The sequence below is a fragment of the Cyphomyrmex costatus genome, unplaced genomic scaffold, assembly GCF_001594065.2.
Source record: "Cyphomyrmex costatus isolate MS0001 unplaced genomic scaffold, Ccosl1.0 scaffold21, whole genome shotgun sequence".
In the NCBI taxonomy this organism is placed as follows: Eukaryota; Metazoa; Arthropoda; class Insecta; order Hymenoptera; family Formicidae; genus Cyphomyrmex; species Cyphomyrmex costatus.
The window spans coordinates 357,475-379,919 of record NW_017276147.1 but is presented as its reverse complement, the minus strand read 5'-3'; the positions used below and the strand labels follow the sequence as shown (position 1 = coordinate 379,919).

The 22,445-nt window shown below is 31.3% G+C and overlaps 1 protein-coding gene across 2 annotated transcripts in view; it reads right to left on the bottom strand.

Annotated features, from left to right (window-relative positions):
• Positions 1 to 22,445, bottom strand: part of Tmtc2 (Transmembrane O-mannosyltransferase targeting cadherins 2) — a 303,001-nt gene that overhangs the window by 134,351 nt on the left and 146,205 nt on the right. For both annotated transcript variants that reach the window (XM_018539267.1, XM_018539268.1), the window contains exons 2-3: positions 14,710 to 14,950; positions 5,290 to 5,586 (exon numbers count right to left, since the gene is read on the bottom strand). In XM_018539267.1, the coding sequence (XP_018394769.1) occupies positions 5,290 to 5,586; positions 14,710 to 14,950 (538 nt within the window). The remainder of the gene's footprint in view (positions 1 to 5,289; positions 5,587 to 14,709; positions 14,951 to 22,445) is intronic.

Genomic DNA, 22,445 nt, shown 5'->3' with positions numbered 1-22,445 from the left:
CTATATGAAAATAATAAACATATCAGAGGCACATAAAAATACATTTACTAATAATAGATATGATGTAAATTAATGTGTGCGTGTGCGTGTGGGAAAATAGAAAATAATATGTGCAAAACATTTTTTAAATAAATTTTTTATAACGCGTAAGTTAACAGAAATTTGCCATTTTAAGCTTTTACAAAATGGAAAGTATTACAGGGAACACGTTCTCTAGATTATATTATTAGATTATATTAAACTGTACGAAATTCGCGCGAAGAGTCTTAATGAAATTTCCGGCCGCAGTAACCGCGGCTGGAAACGCGATTCGAAAGTTACACAGACAGTCGGATCAGACTGAAATAATAGTTTGCGGTGAATTTATAATTCACGTTAAGCACGATTACGCTCTTCACCGTGTGCCGAGACACTCGTCTCCGTATCTCTGACTGGAATGAAAACTGGTGCAAAGTGTGCCACACAAAGTTCGTTAAAAAAGTTAGCTGACGCGAAATTGAATGCCACGTCGTCGTGTTTAAGGACAGTGTCGCTCGCGCGCGCGCGGGCATTTTACTGCACGTTGCTTTCGGTACGCCTTATTACTTCGCATTACCCTTTCCCTGTTCGACTCGCTCTTCTCCCTTTCTCTATTCCAATTTTGTATTATTCTGAAGTTTCTTGCGCGTTGCGAGTTCGAGCGTCGCAAAAGAGAAGAGACACTACACGGGTACAAGATTTGTTGAGGCACGGCCGTGAATAGTTTAAAGCTCGCCTTAATAAACGAACGATACGTCGCGCTTCGTGCAAACTTCCGCCAAGTTCGTTACAACCGTAAGATGTAATTTTCCGGACGATGCGAGCGGGTTACGACGAGGGCGGCTGTATCCGCTCGACGCCAGTGGCTCCGTAACCGCTAATTCCGGACCAAAACTTTTGCTATAAAGACTTTCTGTGACAGCGACAATTATCCGTATTACATACAATAAGGCACTCTGTATGTTTCGCGAAGACAGTGTAACATTACGCGCATTAAATGTTAATTTAATCGTCGTTTTCCGAAATCGATCCTAAAACGCTATCGATATTAAAGGTGATACAGTATTGCTATTGATACATTTTACATTCGAGAAAATAAATTTAAAATCATATGGAATATGTAGTCTAATGTCCCCTTCATAATATTTCTTACTAATAAAAAATACAGAATGAAACATTTCAAACATAATTTGACACATATCTCGAAAAATATTGACAATAAATTGATTTTTCAAAGTCATATGAAAATTATCACTATTTTTTAAAGTGGAATTATGTGATTTTTTTATACAATATAATTTCTCTGCATATAAAAGTATCAAAACAGATATATTTAAAAATCAACATCTTTTTATTGAATTATTTTGTTATTATTACTTTATTTTAGTACATATTGGCATGGAATTTAAAAAATTCATAAACTACATATAATTTTTGTATTTTAACCTCTTAGCTATCGATACGTCATTATAATGGCTTTCCTCTATATCATCTTTTTGAACTGTACATCACTGTAGTAACTCATTTGTTTATCTCGTATTTAACTATTAAAATATTCATTTATATTATATTATTCAAATTTTTTAAATGACAATAAGTTAAAATGTTAAAACTTATTTGATTGTAATTTTATTTCAACGTAAGTATGATGAGATGTATAGTGAAAGGCATCAAACACCGATTTGAGTGTTTAATGTTGTTTTTGCGCGGTCCGCGGCAAAGCTTATGTTACAGAGATGCCTTTCCGCGTTTAATCTCGCCATAACTAAAAGATTAACCTTGCAACGGCATTTATTTTCAGCACTTTAAAGTAGTACACATGAGTCGTTCGTGACCGAACCTATTTTAAGATTCTTAAGACTGTAGTGGAGTCATTTTTACCAGTGCATTATATATATAATATTTATTCTTTAAATAAACTATATCTACATATAAAAGTTGTATTTGAAACACTCTGTTTTTATTCTACAACACATATTTATGATAGTTTATTCTACAATATATATTTGTTATTATTTTTAATACTATCAATAAAAATTAAAAAATTGAAAATAAAAATCTAAATTTGTTTTACAAGTATTTTAAATATTCAAAATAACTTGTACAAAGTTTTACTGATTAGTCACAAAGATTTAAAACAAATATTTTATTTATCTATATGTACTGTTATATAATTGTTATAAAGAAAACACATGGTTGTCTTTTTTGAAAGTTATGCATTTTTCAATACGCAATTATATATTATATTTCTTTTTAAACAACTATGCACTATAAATGATGTAATGCTTGAAAAATTTCAGATAAAAAATCTTTTATTATTCTGCATCTGCTATATTTGTTTCAGATTGATGTAAATCAAGCTACGATTTAATAAGCAATAAAAAATGTTCGCGTAATTTATACATAAAATGTATTAAATGTGATAAACTCATCATTGGCTTGTACTCGTATTGAATTTAAACGTCGCTACTAACTTTTATTTCTTAAACAAAAATATTATCATACATTTAAATTCCAAATGTTTCAATAATCCTAGTACATTTCCCGTCTGGATATATACTGGAATTAGCTTAGATTACCGAGGTTGCACTATAATTGCCATAATTCCATCACTTATCACGGATTTTCTGTTCTGCGACGATATTGTTTTATCTTCGATAAAACGGCCAACGAAGCATCCAAAAGGAAACAAATGTCACAGAGCCGGATTTAACGTCCCGGCGATATTTCACGAGGAGATATCTAACCGGCTGTTCGATACTCTTGCTGAATCGATAATCTGAAAACCAGATTTTTCCAATTACTTCGCGATCGTTCCGGACAGTTCGATCGTAACTTAATAAATTTCCGTTTTCCGCTCTTCGCGCGCTTTCCGCGTCTATCCCGCTTCTAGTTCTCATCTGCCGAACGTCACGTCTCGTTTGTCTCTCCGGATCCCGATGCAGCTTCCGTTTCATGCATATTTCTGCGCGACTGGACAAAGCGAGCAGTAATCGAGAAAGAGTAAGTACCATTGCTAACGCGCCGATGATGTTTTTGTTTTCGAATGGCGAAGCATTTCTGTTTTGAATCTCGTCATTTGTACGAAAAAATCAGTCTTCATTCAAAAATTACGTCTTGTGTTATATAGTATATATATATATATAATTTTGAATTATAAAAAAATTTATTAAAAAGTGTTATTCTCGACATAAGAAATATACAATTTGAAATATTAGATGTTAAAAAATAGGTATAATCTCTCTTAACACTTTAATCCTCTATTGAAACGTATCATAACTAACTGTAGAGTTTTATGACGAGAAACAGTGCAAACAATTTACACATCATGATGGAGGATATCTGGAGATAGGTGAGAAAGGGGGGAGAGAAACCGCAGAGGGATGCTGTCGACGACGCGAACATGAGGATGAGAGAGAAATATAATAAGAAGAGAAATATAAATGGAGGAAAAGGGAAGCAAACGGAAAGTACGAAAAAGATGTGTAGAGGCCTCAGAGGCGCTCGGAAGGATGTCGGGAAATACGAACGATCCTCTTGGCACCCCTCCAATCGCGGTTAGGATGGGGAAAGAGATGGGTGCACGTCATGCATCACGCGAGGCGTCCGGTGCATCCAGCGCATCCAGATGCACCGTGCGCAAAAGGAGATGGGGTTTTGGAGATTGCGAGGGGTAGAGGGTAACAGGAGAGATAGGGTGTGAGTGACGACAGTAGGCGCCTAAACGCGGAGGCTGGAGAAAGGACGGCTTACCGTGTGTGCATCAGTTTGCTGTCTTCGCCAGAATGCAGACAAGATGCAGCGCATTGCAACGGCACTGCGTTATCGGTTACACGCTTCCCCGAATCCGTACGTGCGCACGCGGGTTCTGCCAGTCTTCCGCCTTGTTTCCCTGTCGAAACTTTCACGCTCCACGAAACAAGACGCGCGGATAAACGACGACGCGGTGTTTTCGCGCGTGGTAATCGCGGAAATCGTGCGGCGCGTCCACAAACTGATATCGATTCGCGAAATCTTGTTCCAGTTTAGTTTTATCGAAGCAAAGACATCATGCTTCCGGTCTTATGTAGCTAGAGATATCTTTGTCTACAGTAGTTTTTGACTTAGCTTAAATACGTTTACTTATACTTAATATTTTATGTATGCAATTATGTATTAATAAGTGTTTACATTATTAAATATAATTATTATCATGGTGAGCAAAGAATATAATGGTATAATATATAAAACTTTTCTGATATTTATTTTAGGATGTCTGTATGTTAACGTAAATTTTCCAACTGTATAGATTATTTCCATACTGGTATATTATATGCAAGATTGTGTGCATTAATATGGCTATAATTTGTACAATTGGCAATTTATGTTATCACATTTCACTAAACTAAACAATTCAACTAAATTATTGTAGAGACAGACAATTGTTTCTAGAAAAAGTTAAAAATCTTGTTCACTCTTCTGTTGAATTTTTTTTATTGCTAATTTTCTGCAACATATACAACCGCAGATAGTAAAAACACTTTATACTTATGTTAAATAATCGACTAAATTATTGTATTAATTTAAAGCAAGACGAATATATTAAAAAATAATAAATATGTAATATAATTTTGATGCAATTTAGAAACAAATTGGGGAAGCATATTTCTTCAGTAAAATTAACGTTTATAATATGTTAAATTAACATGTACATTTTATTCATTTATTTTGGAATTTAAAACTACATTATTTTTATGTTACTCGTACATTACGTGAATAAAATGAAAATAATGTAACTTTAAAACGTAAATTTCAAGTTAAATGAATAAAATGTACACATGAAATTTACATTTAAAATTACATTATATTTTATATTACTTATTAATTGTATCATTTTAATACTAACAAGAAATATTGAATATTAATTTAATACTAACTGTCCAAAAAACATAATGACATTATGTGTGTGTGTGTGTGTGTGTGTGTGTGTGTGTGTGTGTGTGTGTGTGTGTGTGACACTCAAGTATGTTAAAAATTCAACACAAAAGTTTTAATTAGAACTGATTTTAACATAAGTATAAAATGTTTTTACTGTCTGCGGTTGTATATGTCAGCAATGAAAAACTCAAAAGAAAAGTGAACAAGATTTTTTAACTTTTTCTACAGAGAGACATTTTTGTAGTTAAAATTAACCTCAAATTATTTCATTTCTTGTCCTGAATATCTGATTTAGCTCCTACAATATTCAATGCTGATATAAAGTGATAAATTAGATAATATCACGCTACATACCTTTCGACTTGGTTCGCCACGACAGAGCTCCCACAGAAGGCAAAGAGCCAAAGACGATATGCCCGTTTCCTTGGCAAGGGTGGCCAACGTCGACGACACTAGGGCCAGCAGTAGAGGAAACGACCGTCTCGTACGATTACAATGGGCTGAATACGTCAGGAAAGATGTCAAGGTCAGGAAACAGGCAAGAAGGTCGGCACGTCCGACTATACCAGCCACAGCTTCACTGTGAATGGGATGGACCGCAAACAGGAAACCTGTGATCGCGTGCGCGAGATTGCTCCTTCCTGGTAGGACCTGCGGAGTGTAATTGCGGATATCTAGTAAGGTACATATGTAAACGTCTCGCGTGGCGATCCTTCGAATGACGGGAGTGGGGCAAATTAACTCCAACGTTAATTGACTCTACTACTCCGCCGTGAGGATTGCTTGATCCGAGTTTCGATTTAATTGCCTATTGGACAAATGGCCAATAATGCTAATGGCTAACAATGATAACGATAATAACAATGCCTATTCGAAATTTGAATTTTGTAACACGCGAACTTCTCTCAAACTTTAGGATTCTTATGGAGAAAATGTTGTAATATTAGTTATAATACATTTTATTGCAAGGAATAATTAATTAACATGAATTATAATGTATTAAAGAACTTTGCTTATTTTTATATGAATTTTGGTAACGACATTTATGCAATTTGTAATATACAATTACGCCAGTTACGTATTATTTTTGAAAAGCTGCTGTTCGCTTTTTATAACAATTATCATTTATTCCATTATTCCGTGCATCAAAGCATTAAAATATTATTACAAAAAATAGATTATTTGCGAAATATTTTATGCCTTATATCAAAATATACTAAAATAAAGTATCCCGTAAATTGTTCAATTTTTGATAACTGTATTTTAATACTTTTATGTATAGAGAATAAAAAGACTCAATTAGTGCAAAGAAAACAGGTAGTTTCAAAAAAACTCAACTTTTATTGATTACCTTTCTAAGTGATTTGTTGATTTTGGCAGATTTTTTCTCAACAATATGGATATAAGATTTTCAGCAGTTTATCATTTTTCTATCAATCTGGAGACACGGTAGTGTCTCGGCGCTAAGCCAAGCGCGCGACACTGCCGTGCCTCCTTTACGCGACACGGAGAATTTTTCGGGTCGAGATGATCAGATATACTATACGATACATTACTAGATGCCGAGGGATCTTGGATGAAATTTTCTAATATACTGAGATATTCAAGAGATATTAAAGATACAGTTAAAAAATTTGAAATTTAGGGATGTATAAGTGTCATTTTTACAAATATGTTAATATTTAGAACTCCAAACAAATTATATGTATATATTGTATATATAAAAAGTAGTGTTCGAAACGTTTTCATTAAACAACATATTTTTATAGTTTATTTGTTATTATTGTTATTGTTATATTGATTTTTGTAACATTATATATATATATATATATATATATATATATATAATTTGTTTACTTACTCATAAATTGTGTTATTTTAATGCTGAGAAATGTTAAATATCAATTTAACACAACATATTCATATAATCTAATCACATTATGTTTTAAATTAACATTCGAATTAAAAATTCAACTCAAAAAGTTTAACAAGGACCGATTTTAATACAAATGCAAAATGTTTACTGTGTGTACAAAAATAATCACGTCTGTTCATAATAAGAGAAAGAATCGAAAAATATGGATAAATATTTGGATCAAAATAAGAAAAGGAATATCAAATATGTAAGGATGCAGAAGAATACAATTCGCAGTTTTATGCACGCTTGGTAATCGTCGGTAGCAGTCATTGACAAGGGTTATTCGAAAATTATACGATTCAATGCACATTTGCAATAAGGGGATAGAGGTATACGGTGAGACGGGCGGAATTTCGAACAGGGAAATTGTATAAATGTCGTATATTTTTTCAACGCGCCAGCAGAAAATCGAAGGTAGCGACGAAATGGTTCAGAAGGAAAACCGATCGGAATCGAGACCACACACAAGGAAACACCTCGCGGTGAAACGTCTTACCGGAGATATTAACAGCATGCATAACTCAAAACGCTGTTCTCGAAGTACGAGAAGTACTTTCATTAATACACTTAGACGCAGTTAATTAGCGCGACAGTTTCATTACACGGGAAAGTGCTGTGTGTATTAAATTAACGCGGTTCCTCGTACTTGCCATTTCCTCACGCTCATAATAACGCGCTAAAACGATTTGAGTTGCTAATGAACTTATAAAACGGTATGCAACTTGGATATATTACTGCTTATTTTCAGGATTCCAAGGAATGTGTTAAGTACCTTTATCATACCCGATCACGTATCAGTACTTGGTCACGTGTAACGTTCTTTCTTAACTGAAAGAATTATTTCACGTGAAATGATACGATATAATAAAATTAATATTACCAACTATTATTATCATAATCAGGAATCCAATATGATAATGAGGAAGCACTTTCTGCGCTTTTAAAATACTATCAATATGAAATGTGACATTAACTACAGAATTCGTCACATTCGCAAAAAGACAAATTTACGTGTGAAAAATCACGCTAACAAGTTGTCGCATTACAAAGCAAATCCTCTTAAAAATATTGTGCTTATCAATTTAAATATTATCAAATATTACATCGATATATCATTGTCAAAGATGTCAGTTAAAAAACATGTCAGTATACTGTTATCAATAATGCTTCATCATACATAATAAAAAAGTTTATGTTGAAAACGGTTCACTCACGTTTTTCTTAACAGTTTGTGTTCAATTTTTTAACATGTGAGTGTAAATTTAACATAATGTGATTATATTATATTTACATATTTTGTGTTAATTAATATTGTGTTAATTAACATTTTTCAACGTTAAAATAACATAATTTATGACAAATAACATAAAAATTAGGTGTTTTAAAATATAAATTCTAAGATAAATGAATAAAATATGGATTTATTTAACATATCATAAATGTTAATTTTACTAAAAACAAATATGCTTTCGAGGATTGTGTTTACAAACTATGTCGATATTATTTTATATTTTTTCTGTATTCTCTATTATATAATATTTGTGTAACCTTATAATATTTATCTTGTATTTGAGTGGACTGTTTGAGACAAATTGCAATTTACGTTAAATTCGACACATTTTTTCCAACAGTGATATTTTTAATTCAACACTTATTGTTGGGGTTAGGGTTCCTGTAATAAGAGTTAAATAGATAATGATTTTTACTAGAGTTGCCTAAATTTATTATGTATAAGGTATCCCAAAATTTATGACTCAAAATATCATATTATAGTAAGGTTTTTGAAAAATTAATTAAGTAAGAAAGTTTTGTTTGTATGTATAATTTTTTATGTAGATTGTGATAAGGCTCAATCTGTTTTTAACAACTGTATAATAATAACTGTATAATTTTTATTTCGAACAATAGTTAATTCTCAAAGGAGACTATCTAAACGTAATTTATAATTGACCATATTTAAACATTTATATCTCAGAAACTATTGAAATAAAAATCTACAAATAACCTTTTTACTTAATCCTTTAAAACCTGCTATGGCATTTTGAATCACAAATTTTAGGACATCCTATATAATAAATAAAAAAAACAAATTTTAAATATGACATAAAAAAATAACAGTGCTACATATTTGTTAATATTATACATATGTATAATATTTGTTAATATTATACATATGTATAAAAATCAAAGCAATGCCATTTGATGTTAAATATTTAATTTGATATAATTTATTTAATTTAAATATTACTAAATATTTTATGTATGACAACGTCACACACACACACACACATATTTATATATTATATAATATGTGTCTATATTTAAACATCCAACAGTAATATCTATCCTAAATATGATCAAATCATTGTTTCTAATATTAATTTGTTTATATACGGCGACGGTTGTTCGTAACTCTTGTTATAGGAATTTTAATAACATAAATACGATAGGAAAAAAGTGAAACATCATTGTGCTATAGTCAAAAATAAAGTGATAGCAACGTGACATAGAAATTATGTAGTAGTAACGCGTAAAAGTGCATGTTTACCGGAAAACAGTTCATAAATTGTATTAATGATCTGTTCACAAACACGTGTACAAAAAGTTTGCGTGAACTCCTGAGCGTCTGAAAACCGAACATGCTGTCTACACCAATTCATATTTTAGAAAACCAGTCACGTCAAATGTCCGTTATTCAATACACAACAAAAATTTTTAATGAATATTAATATAATTATTTGAAAATTATAAGAAATTATGAATACTAAGGTTAATAAGTAATAAATATCTGTAATATTGTTATAATACATTTACCGATGTAAAAGAAGAAATATATAAAAAGAGATACAAAATAACACAAGCCTGCTCAATTAAAGTTTTGAAATAAGTAACAGAATAGTGTGACTATGTAATTTTGGTCGTCAAATCCGAATTTGCCAGCGAAAAATATCTATATCACGACAGTTCTTTTTTTAGATAAATGTGGTTCGAAATAAAGTCAAAAATAGTTTTGCCCTTTTCAAGGCGTTATTATGATTAATTATGTTTTTGATGTTGTCTCACCGTAATAGAAATTGACTACCGCGGCGAGGTACTAGATCAGTAATTTTTATATATCAATACAGATATGTTACCGAGATTTATAATATAGTATATACTGTATATAGTACAATACTGTACTAAATATAGTTACGATATATACTGCAAATATACTGCCAATGTACCGTTTCAATACTGACATCTGACACATTGATTTTGGATAATTTTAATATAGACATAATATCAAAAATATACTAATAATATATATTGGATCAGTACTATTATTCAATATCCACACTTTGGACTAGCATCATATCATTTTTTTAAAATTCTGGTTCAGTGCTAAAATAAGAAACTTATTTTTCGATACAGAATCGGTATTTTGCCAGAATTTAATACTCTGATCTACCATAAAATCTTACTTGTGCAGCGACATCATAAAGTGTTATCTTTTATCTTTAAATAGCGATTTTATTTGTGTGTTTCTATATTTTTTTTACCGAATTGTGAAATTTTCAAGGTAAAAATTTTCGATTATAAGACTATGCATTGTCGAAGTAGTGAAAAATCGGCAACTCGATGAATTATAAAGTATACTTAATGTACCAACACTTTAATTAGTACGCACGGCTGCGCTGCCACGACGCGGCTGCGATGGGACGGTTACGTTTCTTAATGCGTGTAGAGAATTCGAGGTGATATACGTTGCGGTTGCCGTAGTATACGGCTAGAATTTTGTATTCGTTACGATCGTTTTGTTACCGTACAATTGAAGTGGCAAATACATGTTTCTTATTCTTTATTATTAACTTGTGTGAGATTCTTAAGATTTTTCTATTTTGCCCTCCGATTTATTCCTGTTCCGAACGAACCACCTCCTCTATCAATCCCATGGCTGAGCGATCGAATTTCGTCCGCCGCAACTAACAATTGTTGAGAACAATTGTCGAAGTTAATTAAAGTATCGAAGAGTGGCACGCTATGACGTGCTTGGCATCCAACTAGAGTTCAGAGGAGAGTTGCGATAATTTGGAATAAATTTCAACTGCTCTATTGAGACTAGAAGTAAAATTGTTGGTTCTTAAATCATATGAAAATGCGATAAATATTTTGTCGTATTTCACAAAAAGTTATGAATATCTCGTTGAAAAAAGAAATATTAAAGATACTTTCGACCATGCATTTTGAAACGTAAAGGTAAGACTTTCAAATCTGCAATTTAATATCACTTGTAACGTTTGAATATGTACGTCTCCATGAACCGATTATTCTTGAAAAGCGCAGCAAAAAAACGACCGGATCGTATATTCTAAATATTAGAATATAAGCCTATAAATTTTGGATACTTGAGATACACACTTTTTTCCTAGAACGAAAACGTAAAATAATTTTCATTATTTTCAAGAGGGCAAAAGTTTTCACTTTTCACGTTTTCACCCTTAGAAAAAAGATTACATGATCGGCAGTATGATAGAATCTATTCTTTCTTTACATTACATTTCTCTAGCAGCAAATTAAATTTTGCTTTACTGTTTAATTGTTTAAATTGTATTTAAAAACTTTTCACCAATACTTTTAGTGAAATTTTAATTTCAAACTTCAACATAGATACTTGTGTACATATTAATTGAACAATAATATATTTTTTATTATAAGTCAATAAAGGTATTAAATTTTTATGCACTTTAAATGGCGCATATATAGCTAAGCATTATTTAAATTGAAGTACACATATAATTAATATAATTTATTTTTCGTAATAAAATTATTTACAGATTTTAATCTATTATTTAACATTATTGAAATCTTTATAACGTGCTATTAAATTATTAAATTACTGTAAGCAGTTTAACTGATGTTATTAGTGTAGTTTAATTAAATTTGGATTTCAAGACTGAAAAATCAATTCGGTGCGCAGTTTAAATAATTTCGTAGATAGTATAATATAAAAAGCAGGAATTCGAAGAAATCCATATACAGAGAAATTCTCATAATATTTTTTTAAATATACATGGAATATTTGACATGAAATTAGCTAATATAAGTAGGCATGCAGAAAGATGTAAGAAGAAATTGGTAAGTTGATTACATAATACACAAGAATGAAGTATCCAAATATATCTGTAAGAAAGATTGACAAAGAACCGCAATTAGCCACATCAACTGTTTCGAAAATGTTTGAAACGATGTTTTAAAACTATTTTCAAAAAATTAAAGAATAATTAACACGAATTAAAAACATTAAACCATTGAACGCAGGCCTGAATCTGGAAGAAAAAGCTTTGTATATCCTGAGACAGAGAAATAGATTATTCAGAAGAAATTCTAATTTATTTTTACGTGATGTGACAAAAAAGGTGTAAAGCAGGTGTACAAGTTTATAATACATCAACATTTTTGCCACATCACGCGAAGATAAAGAGAGATTTTTTTTCTGAATATCTGAACAATCCGTTTCTCTGTCGCAGGATATGCAGAACGGCTTTTCCTCTCAGATCCAGGTTTGTAATCAATGGTTTTATGTTCTAAAAATCGTTTCAAGGTATATAAAACAATGATCATTTATATAAACTTTTTCATTTTTCGCTATTTTTCCAATTGAGTCATCTAAGTTCTATTCGAACATCTTTTATACATACTTATTAGGTAATTTTGTGATAAATATAAATATTCTATGTACATTTGAAAACAATATTATGAGCACTTCTCTCTAATGTACGGATTCATTCGAATTCATGCTTTAAATTCACATAATATTACTAAGCATTTAAGATCCAGTTTACCTATTAAAGGCTTTTTTCTTTTTTTTTTTTGTTACATTCTCACATATAAATTTGATTAAAATTAGTATATTTTAATTGAACTCTCTCTCTCTCTTTGCGTAATTTATTGCGCGTATAATTAAATTATACTTTGTATGACTTCTTAACGCATTATTAAAACATGTCAAAGTTAAATACTCGCCAAGTTAAACACAGTGATCGAAAGAGATAATGTAAAATTAAAGTCTCATTAGGATGATAGGACCTTGTCGCAGCTCCTGACCCTCCGAAAGTTCTTATTTGAGATGTTCGCGTACAGTTACGCCGAATCGCCATTACAGTTCCCTTTCACAATCGCCCCATCGTCCTTTTCGGAATAAGAGGAATTCCAAGCTAACTAAAACGAAGTGACGTCGTAAAATTAAAACCGTGTAGCAGGCTTACGATAAAGTTAAGCGGGTTCTCCCTCGTTATTTGAATTCTGTCGCCGACGATCCTCTGAAGGATGTGCTATGGCGTAGATGAAATAAAAAGGATCTCGGCAGCTTTATTTCGGATATAAAACGAACCTATAATTACTTAATAATTAGATGGATTCATAACGCGACTTTTACTGCCAAGCGAATTGCATTCCTCTTAATCTCCCTCGATTAAACCATGCAAATTAGTGTCGTGAAATAAGGTGTAATTAATGGAAGAAGAATTAAGTCTACCGATAGTAGATGTCTGAATCTTGATTAATTGTCGGTATTGCTTTCTTAAATGACAAATGACAAGGACAATACGCGAAATAAAGCAAAAGTGATGTAGAGATAAAATGAATTAGCAATTAGTTTTTATTGGAGGAAGAGGTATTGCCGAGTTCTAAATAGATTCCAGACTTTACATTAATCCTTTATGATATTTTTATGTTAACCTTGTGAAGCTGACGTCAAAATCTGTAATAGCATTACTGATACCGGAGATACTCATTCCATTTTTCATTAAAAAGTATTAATTAATTTGAAGGGATCAAAATAATATAAAATGAAAAGGTACATGTAAATTATTACATAAAAATACTAAATTTATTTTATTAACAATAATTAAAATTTGCAGATGTGAAGAATATAATTGGTCCAACAGACTCATTATAGCAGCTATGAGTTAAAAATAAGTTAAAAAAAATATAGCATATTTCGGTATCAAAGGGAAATTTTTTTAGAAATTTATTTCTTTTTATAATAATTATACCACACATCGCTATATCGTTAGATATTATCAAATCTATGTATGATATACGCTACAGGTGTCATCGTTAGTTTCTTTCTATTATCTTGGCCTTTCTAAATCCGTTTTCTCTAAAAGTGAATCAGTGACTTCAGTGCCATACTTATAATTGATGTAATCATTAATGAATATTTATTATTCTTATTTTTAGTAATAATACACTCTGATTCATCTTTAGAAGTTAGGATTCTATATAAATAAACTGGCAGAAAATCATAATCTCTAAAAGTAAATAAAATATTTGCTGATAATACATATATCAGTTATAAGTGTAAGACAAAAATTAATAATAAGAATATTGATTATCTACTTTTAGAGAGTACCTATATGCTATTTGTTACGATCGGTACTATAATTTTCTTATCAATTTTCTATCCTAGCTGAGATATAGATATTTTTCGCAATAAAAGTTTTATACTGGTTTGATGCTAGCAGCGTCAAATTAACAATTAATTTAATTTATTATAAAGTTACTTCATAGTTGATTACGTTAAAAAGTCTGGAAGTAATTGACGCGCAATCATATATCTAAAATAAATGTATTTAAAACATTTCTGATATATTATATGTATATATCGCTATATATATTAGAAATACTCTCTATTCTAATATTATAACTTCGATCATAGCTGGCGCTTCTCTTACAATTAGTTAATATAATAATTTTCTTATTTGCGCGGTGAAATCTTTTTTATTTTATCGTGATATCGTGATATAATCGTCGTATAATTCGTTTATTTTGCTTCGCGAGATAATATCTTACAGATTACGGAAGCAAACACTCACCTTTCTTGCGACCTTGACCACGAGAACGGTGCAGGCGGCGTGTAATGCTACGTTCACCAGATGGTAGCCCCAGGGTTCGAGACCACCTAGAAAATGGTTCAGACGAAAGGTGGCCACACAGAGCGGTCGATAGCTTCCATGCGAGCCACGTTCTGTCAGCGGTGTTCCCCAGAAGTCATTCTCGAACAATCGGTACCAAGGTGTGCTCGCCAGCAGGTCGGGATTTGTCAGGATGGCTCTTCTACAACAACAAAAAATGATAGTCTTGATTATATACTGATATCATGGAAAAGTATATAAAAACACATGTATGTATAATATAAATAATTTTTTTATGTTTATCATGGAATGGAAGAGTTACTTTTCCGTTATTTTAATACATTGTTATTTTATAACAATTTGACAATGAAGTCACAATTTTTTATGATCGTAACGGTGATTAACTAAACTACAGACTTCTATACATTACACTAGATCACTAACTCTCACTCTTTTCTTTATGTAAGAATATTGCCTCCGCGAAGTATACAAATGTATGTATACTACATGCGCGGGATAAGATCCTCACATGTAGGAAAGAGATACCAGTAAGTCAGGTGACCCAATGTCTCTGCGAATGGTTCAAAAACATATAAAATGCATGCACAGACAACGTTATTCTGCGCATGTAGTATACATACATTTGGCAACACTAAAGGAACGAGTTAGCAATCAAGTATGATATACATATGGAAGTCTGTGAACTAAACGCTGAGGTTATATTAAAGTTAGGAAAATCACTTTGAAACTTACATTGTTATCATTACGCATTATTTATTGAAAAAATAATAAGTAACGAGTAACGCCGTAAAGTAACTCCGTTGCAATAAGTTACATTAAAAAGTAACAAATTACAAAAATGCGAGTTACTTTTTTTTAGTAACAAATGACTTTTCCAGCCTGTTATAAGTATAACTTGACTGTTCCAACTCTAGTGTTACATTATCATCATAAAAAATTCACAATGTCATTACCAAATTGTTATTATAACAAAGTAACTATAAGTAACTAATTGTAAGTAACGACAGTTACAGTAACTAGTTACTCGGCTTCCCTGATGATATCCATATAATAAAGATTTTAATTTATAGTGTGTATTTATTTAATAATAAACTACATACACATCCCAGCACAGTAATGTTTAAAAAATGTATTTAAAACGTACATGTTGAACGTACTAAATCCATGGACGTTTGGACCAGATTGAAACCAGGTCTGGATATTCAATGGATGTTCTGTGCTGTTTGGGATAAGCACACAAGCGTATTTCGATATGTATTATATATTTATTTAATAAATTTCAATAATCTTTTTTATTATTTTTACTTTTTAATGTATGCTTATCTTTAGGAATTTAGATTGCAATCTACAAACACGCGCAAAAGTTATAAAAAATTTTTATATAACATTGTTTTTGTAAATAATATCGTTATTAAGAGTGCGTTCTAATAAAATAATGCATTCTAATGAATATATATGTAAAGATAATACTGGCCGACTTTAAACCTTCTTTCCGAACCACGAACAGGATCAAATGATTCTTACAGATACGAATCCGTAAATAAAATTACTTTATTACGTCACGTTGTTAAGAAAATTGAACTTAAAGGTGTCGAAAATTGCATTTCTTGGTACTTTTGAGCTAAAGTATCTTAAAAACGTGACATGATAAAGTAATTTTATTTACGGATTCGTTTTCAGCAAATATATATCAATATATATATATATATATACACACACACACACACATACAACACACACACACATACACACACGAGAATCATCTACTTTATTGGCTATTTTATAAAAAAAGAAATAGCTATAATCTATAAAGAAAAGAAGAGAATTTAAATTCATAAATAAATATAACTCTTTAAAGACCACTCATACAATTTTAATAATAATTTGTCGCTTTTTTATCAATGGAAAAATAAGGCATTCCTTATATGAATTTTCAATAGAATCCAACAGTGCTATTATTTTCATCCAACTAAATTTTAATAAATTTTTGCTAATTGTTAAATAAATAATATGTGACAATTTTGATTTTAGGTACATAATCAGCGTCCTCAAATCACTACGTGCAAGTGATTTAAATTGTATAACCAGTCTTCAAAGGATTATATTTATCTACGGATTTAAATTCCTTTCTTCTCATTGTAACTGTTGTTTCTCGCATAAAGCAGCCAATAAAAACAACCAATAAAAGCAAGCATTTATAGAATTTTTGTCGCTGAAAACGGATCTGTAAATGAAATTGTTTTATCACGTCATATTACTGAGATGAGATATTTTAGTTCAAAAGTATCAAAAATGCTATTTTCGACACTTTTAAGTTTAATGTTTTCAAAAACATGACGTGATAAAGTAATTTTATCTACGGATTCATTTTCAGTGATGACAGATTTGAAGGAAGCATTTGGTCTCGTTTATGATCTAAAACCTAAAATCCATGTCAAACAGTGTAATTAGGGATTAAAGTAACGATCATAAAAAAAAACAGCGATAACAGTAATGGCGTTGCAGGTAACGCGTTACTTCCCACCCCTGATTATAGATTATATTGTAATTTAATACAATATTATGCGGATAAATAATGAAATTACTGAATTATAATAAATCTTAATAATAATTAAATGTGCTTTAATATTAAATAACAGTGAAGTGATGAAAATTCACATAACTCGATCAAATTTCCATTTGAATTTGTGCGAATTATAATCAGGTTTATGTCGAAAAAGTAAAACTAGTTATGGAAATAGTAAAAATTAGCAAAATCGTTTTTTAGCACGTTGCAATTTGCTTGTAACTTAATCAGTGTATTGTATAATAATGTAATCTGTGTATTAGGTTACCAGTATACAAGCCGTGTTAAAAATTGCGAGATAGGTATTATAGTACCTAACGCAATTCGATCCACGATCAAAATAAAATAAGCCATTTCTCTCTCAATTTGCCTATTTTCTCGCCATGCTGTGCAATTTAATACGGGACTTGCAACAATTCGGTCAGTTCATCGCGTTAACCGCATCAACCGAAGTTCTCGGGCCGAATGCCAGCGACAAATCATTCAGGGTGGCATTTAATAAACCATTTTTATCTCGCGTCCATGAATTAATTACTTGGGCTGCGTATACACCATCTCATGTATGCATGTATTAGTTGGCAGAAACAATTTTTGCGCTCGTTATTGATCGGTCGTTTCCTATCACCGCACCGTGGAAATCAGTGCATCGACGTATTCAGACCTCATTCGAGTGTTTTGCATTCGGGGAATAAAATTGAAAATTAATAAAGAGTATTACTTGTTTGATGGAATAAAATAGCTATTACGTCAGATTTTAATATAAACCGTTACTTCTAAATAGGATAAAATAAATAAAAAATAATAATATGGAAATAATATTTGAAAAACACGTACAGTATAAGTAAACTAATAAAAATGTTTAAATTGTACATATATTAATACATTTTATAAATTATTCTTAAAAATCAATAATAGAAAAATAAAATTCTCTTAAATATGTTAGGTTATTAAATCATATAGTTTTCTTTTCACAAAATAAGTGTATGAAAAGAACAATTTTGCTGAAGCACCTAAAAATATAGCTAGATACAGATTTGAAAATAATTTCTTTGGATCATCCAAATTATTATGTAGGAGGCTAAAATAAACGAGTAATGCTGAAAAAGTTTTTATATTTTAACAGCCAGCTCAAACGTCCTACATAAACCGTGTTTCAATGTATACTACCAATGTTGAAAATCTATAGGTATTATTATAGGTAACGTAAACTATAGACTTTCAGTACTAGCAGTGTATATGAAAACACGGTCATCATTATTTTGACGGTCTAACTCTAACAAAATTATTTTCAGATTTGTATCATAGTTAAATTTTTACATACCCCTCAGCAAAACTGTTTTTGCCGTGTGATAGAAGGTCAACAATAACGCAGTTAGTTAAAATTGCAGTTATATAGTATCACCTACTTCGTCGGCGAAGCAATCGTACGTGAAGATCATTTACACAAGTCGTCGTGTGCTAGCCTACCTACCTACCTACCTACGAAAACGGTTAGGACGACGATAGCGTTGCAGTGAAACGGCCTTATCGCTTGGCCTTATATCGCCGGCCACACACTCACGTATATGTACATATATTTTCACGTGTAAGAACTGCAAAGTGTATTTCGAGTACTTCATGAATCTAACAGCCGTTGGTCGTTCTCGGAAAAGGTGATGGAACGACAACGACGCGCACGAGTATCGCAATAACGTAGTTTACTTAGTGTAAATTTTGTCTCTTTATTACAGTTCTAAATGCAGGAGCTATCGATGGAGTACGTCGGGATTATTTAATAATTTAAAAACTCTCATTTCTCATTAACGGTTCTCGTGCTATCGTATTGAATAAGTATGTATGGATTTGTTATATGGCTTGCGCATAGCAGCATGAACGAGAAAAGGAGAGAAAGAGAGGAATAATTTCAGTAAAACGTGCGCACGTAAAAGCAATTTGTTCGAAAGTAGCAATACAAAGTATATACTCTAATATTTTTAATCATACTTTACGTAATGTTAAATGAGAGTAGAAGCCATTTATCGAGGTGATTATTCAAAAAGTTGCGACTTTTTACAGAAATATGTATTTTACTATGATCAGAAAAAAGATATGTTATTGATAAAAATATAGAATCGATTTGGCAGTTATTGAATGCTTTATAAGGCGAGTATAATGTAAATTGTTATCTTTTCTAGATTACATTTTCAATTATCGCATCGCAGTAAATAAAGGATGTGAAAAAATAACGCAACAGAGAGATATTAAAATAAAAGTGACTTCTACAAATATTGTGATAATTTTATATCATGGAAATAAAATACCTTTTTTAAATGCAATCTCTTTCTCTATTTCTTTTTCCAAGATTAATTCGTGGATTCAAGTTAAAATCGTGGAAGACGATACGCAAAGAAAGCCCGCAATTACGATCGCGCTTTTATGTTGAAGAATTCTTTTTTGCCTTCGTGAAAGGACATAATTGAACCCTTACGCGGCTAAATCTGTTTCTTCCCGCAAAGAAAGGAAGGAGATTACCACAATGAACGATGCACAAGTATCACTTTCGCGAGATAAATAAAGCTAAACGATGACATTTTACGCAGCTAACAATAAGTCTATTATATTTATACTTTAAAGTCGCACCGGATGAAACATTTTTGTTATCTCATTTCAACTACCTCTTGGCGTTTTGTTTCACTTGTATTTTGCAAAATTATGCACTCGACACGTTCAATCTGTTATTTTTGCCATCACTTCGTCCAATTAACGCGGTCCTGTTGGACGCGCTGTAAAAAGATTTGTAAGAAACACGCCATCGCTCGTTACGGCTCGTCGAACTTTTTCTTCCTCGAATCGTATAGACGATCCCTCGCCTCAAGCGAAGAGGCGTTCTAATCGGCGGCCGATCAATATTCATGGGTATCGATGAACTCGATGTTTCGGTTCGTCTCCGGATCTCTGTACCAAAGGCTACACTGTAAATTCCATCGTCGAGTTAACCTCATCAATTTTGCATCGCGTAATTTTTAGCATCGGTTTAATGAGCAGCATATTTTTTTAATACTATTCTTTTCGCTTAAAATAATATTTAGATTATATTATTTTAATTTGCATTACACTAACGGCTTTTATATTTAATAAGTTTCATCTGATAGCTTCTCTAGAAAATATTAATTGCGTATTTTATACATTTTGTATAGACATTTTTAAATATAACATCAGTTTTTATCAAAATATTAAATTATGATTTTAGATAAATCTAATTTTTTTCAAATTTGTCTATTAAGTTTATTAAGAATTTTTTTAAATCTACAGTGTAAACGTTTCTTAATATACAATTTTGAAATCAGTATGATATTAATGATATTAAAATAGTTTATAAACAACTAAACAAATTTACATAGAAGTATTAACATCATGCATTTAGATGTCATATCCTGTATTGCCATTTTACTTGTAAAGAATTCATTTGAATTTTGCTATAATATTTATTCGCAATCAGAGACAGTATAATCAACAAAATTACATCAAATTATCGAAGCGCGATGTAACGGGGTTTAATGAATACAAATTATCGAAATAGAGTTTCTAATTATCGCAAGTAAATTACTTGAATTTAAATATTTAAGCGTTATGGTTCACAAATACCTATATATATTTAAAAGCACATATTCCCTTTATTAATCCGCGAGTAAATTTCGCGCCGGGTTTGCACGGAAATCTCCACAGAATTCGGGATGTCGCATAAAACGAGTGACACCAAATTACTTTCTTGTTAGTCGCTTCTGCACAATTCCCGCCGTTTCCCCGAATAATTTGTTATGCCGGAATGAGTTTGTCCGTAAAGCTGTGCCCGTCCTCGGGCGCGAGTAATCGAGATTGCGCGTCCTCTCGATGCTTTTTCGCTCGCGGAGCTTTCGGCCTCCATTCGTTCGCCAGCACCGGCTGGCTTGTGTGTAATGAAAATTTGTAAAATCTCCCGACGTGAAACACGAATGACGCCCGGGACGAAAGGGAAAGAGGACCATCAATTAATCCCCATTCATGCCGATTGCAGCATTCTGAAAATTCACGTCGAATTCGCCTCGTTTAGAAGTTATTTTTCTGACGCGGCGCGCTCCCTTTTCGTTTTGCCTGAACCGAGGGGTGAACCAAGTAAGTCACCGCTCCTGTCTACCTACACGCCCCTGTAATTAAATTCATGCGGGTAATCTGCATATGACTCCTGAATTTTGACATGACAGTCTGGCTGAGTGATACATGGGGGATATAATGAATGAAACAAAAATTTTTGGAAACTCGTATTAAAATAAAAAGAAAAAGATGAAAAGACATTCGTACATGTAGGTATATCATTTATCATTTATCATGTCTAATATAATCATTCTTGAATTTACAATGACAAAAAGTATATTAAATATATCGCTCTTTTCCCTGAAAAATAACATTACATAAAAGAATTAAGTTTCCCAGAAAAAGAAAAAAGTTTTTTTTTTCAACTTGGTAGTTATTAACTATACTCAAGAAAAATATATTTTTTAATACAATGAAATGTCATTTTCGTCGTTTTCGTTTTACAGCCCTTAAAAAAATAATTCTCTTTTTAATTGTAACGCTTTTAAAGACTCTTTTATCGAAGGTTTTGATAAAATTAAGTTAGTTCACTTTGACATAGGAATGTGTTTAATTCGTGCATAATAATAACTCAGAAATCACGTTTTTTTTATTATCTCACTCTTGAAGTGAACGATATCTTTGCAAACAAACTCAAAATTTTGTATGCTATCTCGCCCATTTGCTACGACCAGGATTGGAAAGTTATTTTACATAAGTTATTTATAAGTTACTTTTTAACTTATCTTATATGTATTTGTTATAGAAATTGGGTACAAAAAGTAATACAAAAAATTGGAGCAAATGATAAATAAAATATACTAAAAAAAAGCAAAATATTCGAACTTACTTGATTTCTCTAATAAAACGTAACTTATAAGTAACTCGTAAAGTAACTTTCCCTGGCTATTATATTCGTACATCGATATAAACTAAAAAAATGACATTTTTCGAGTACTTATAGAAACAGATAGAAGCAAAAAGAAAAAATAAAAAGTACTTATACTTTAAAAGAAAATTT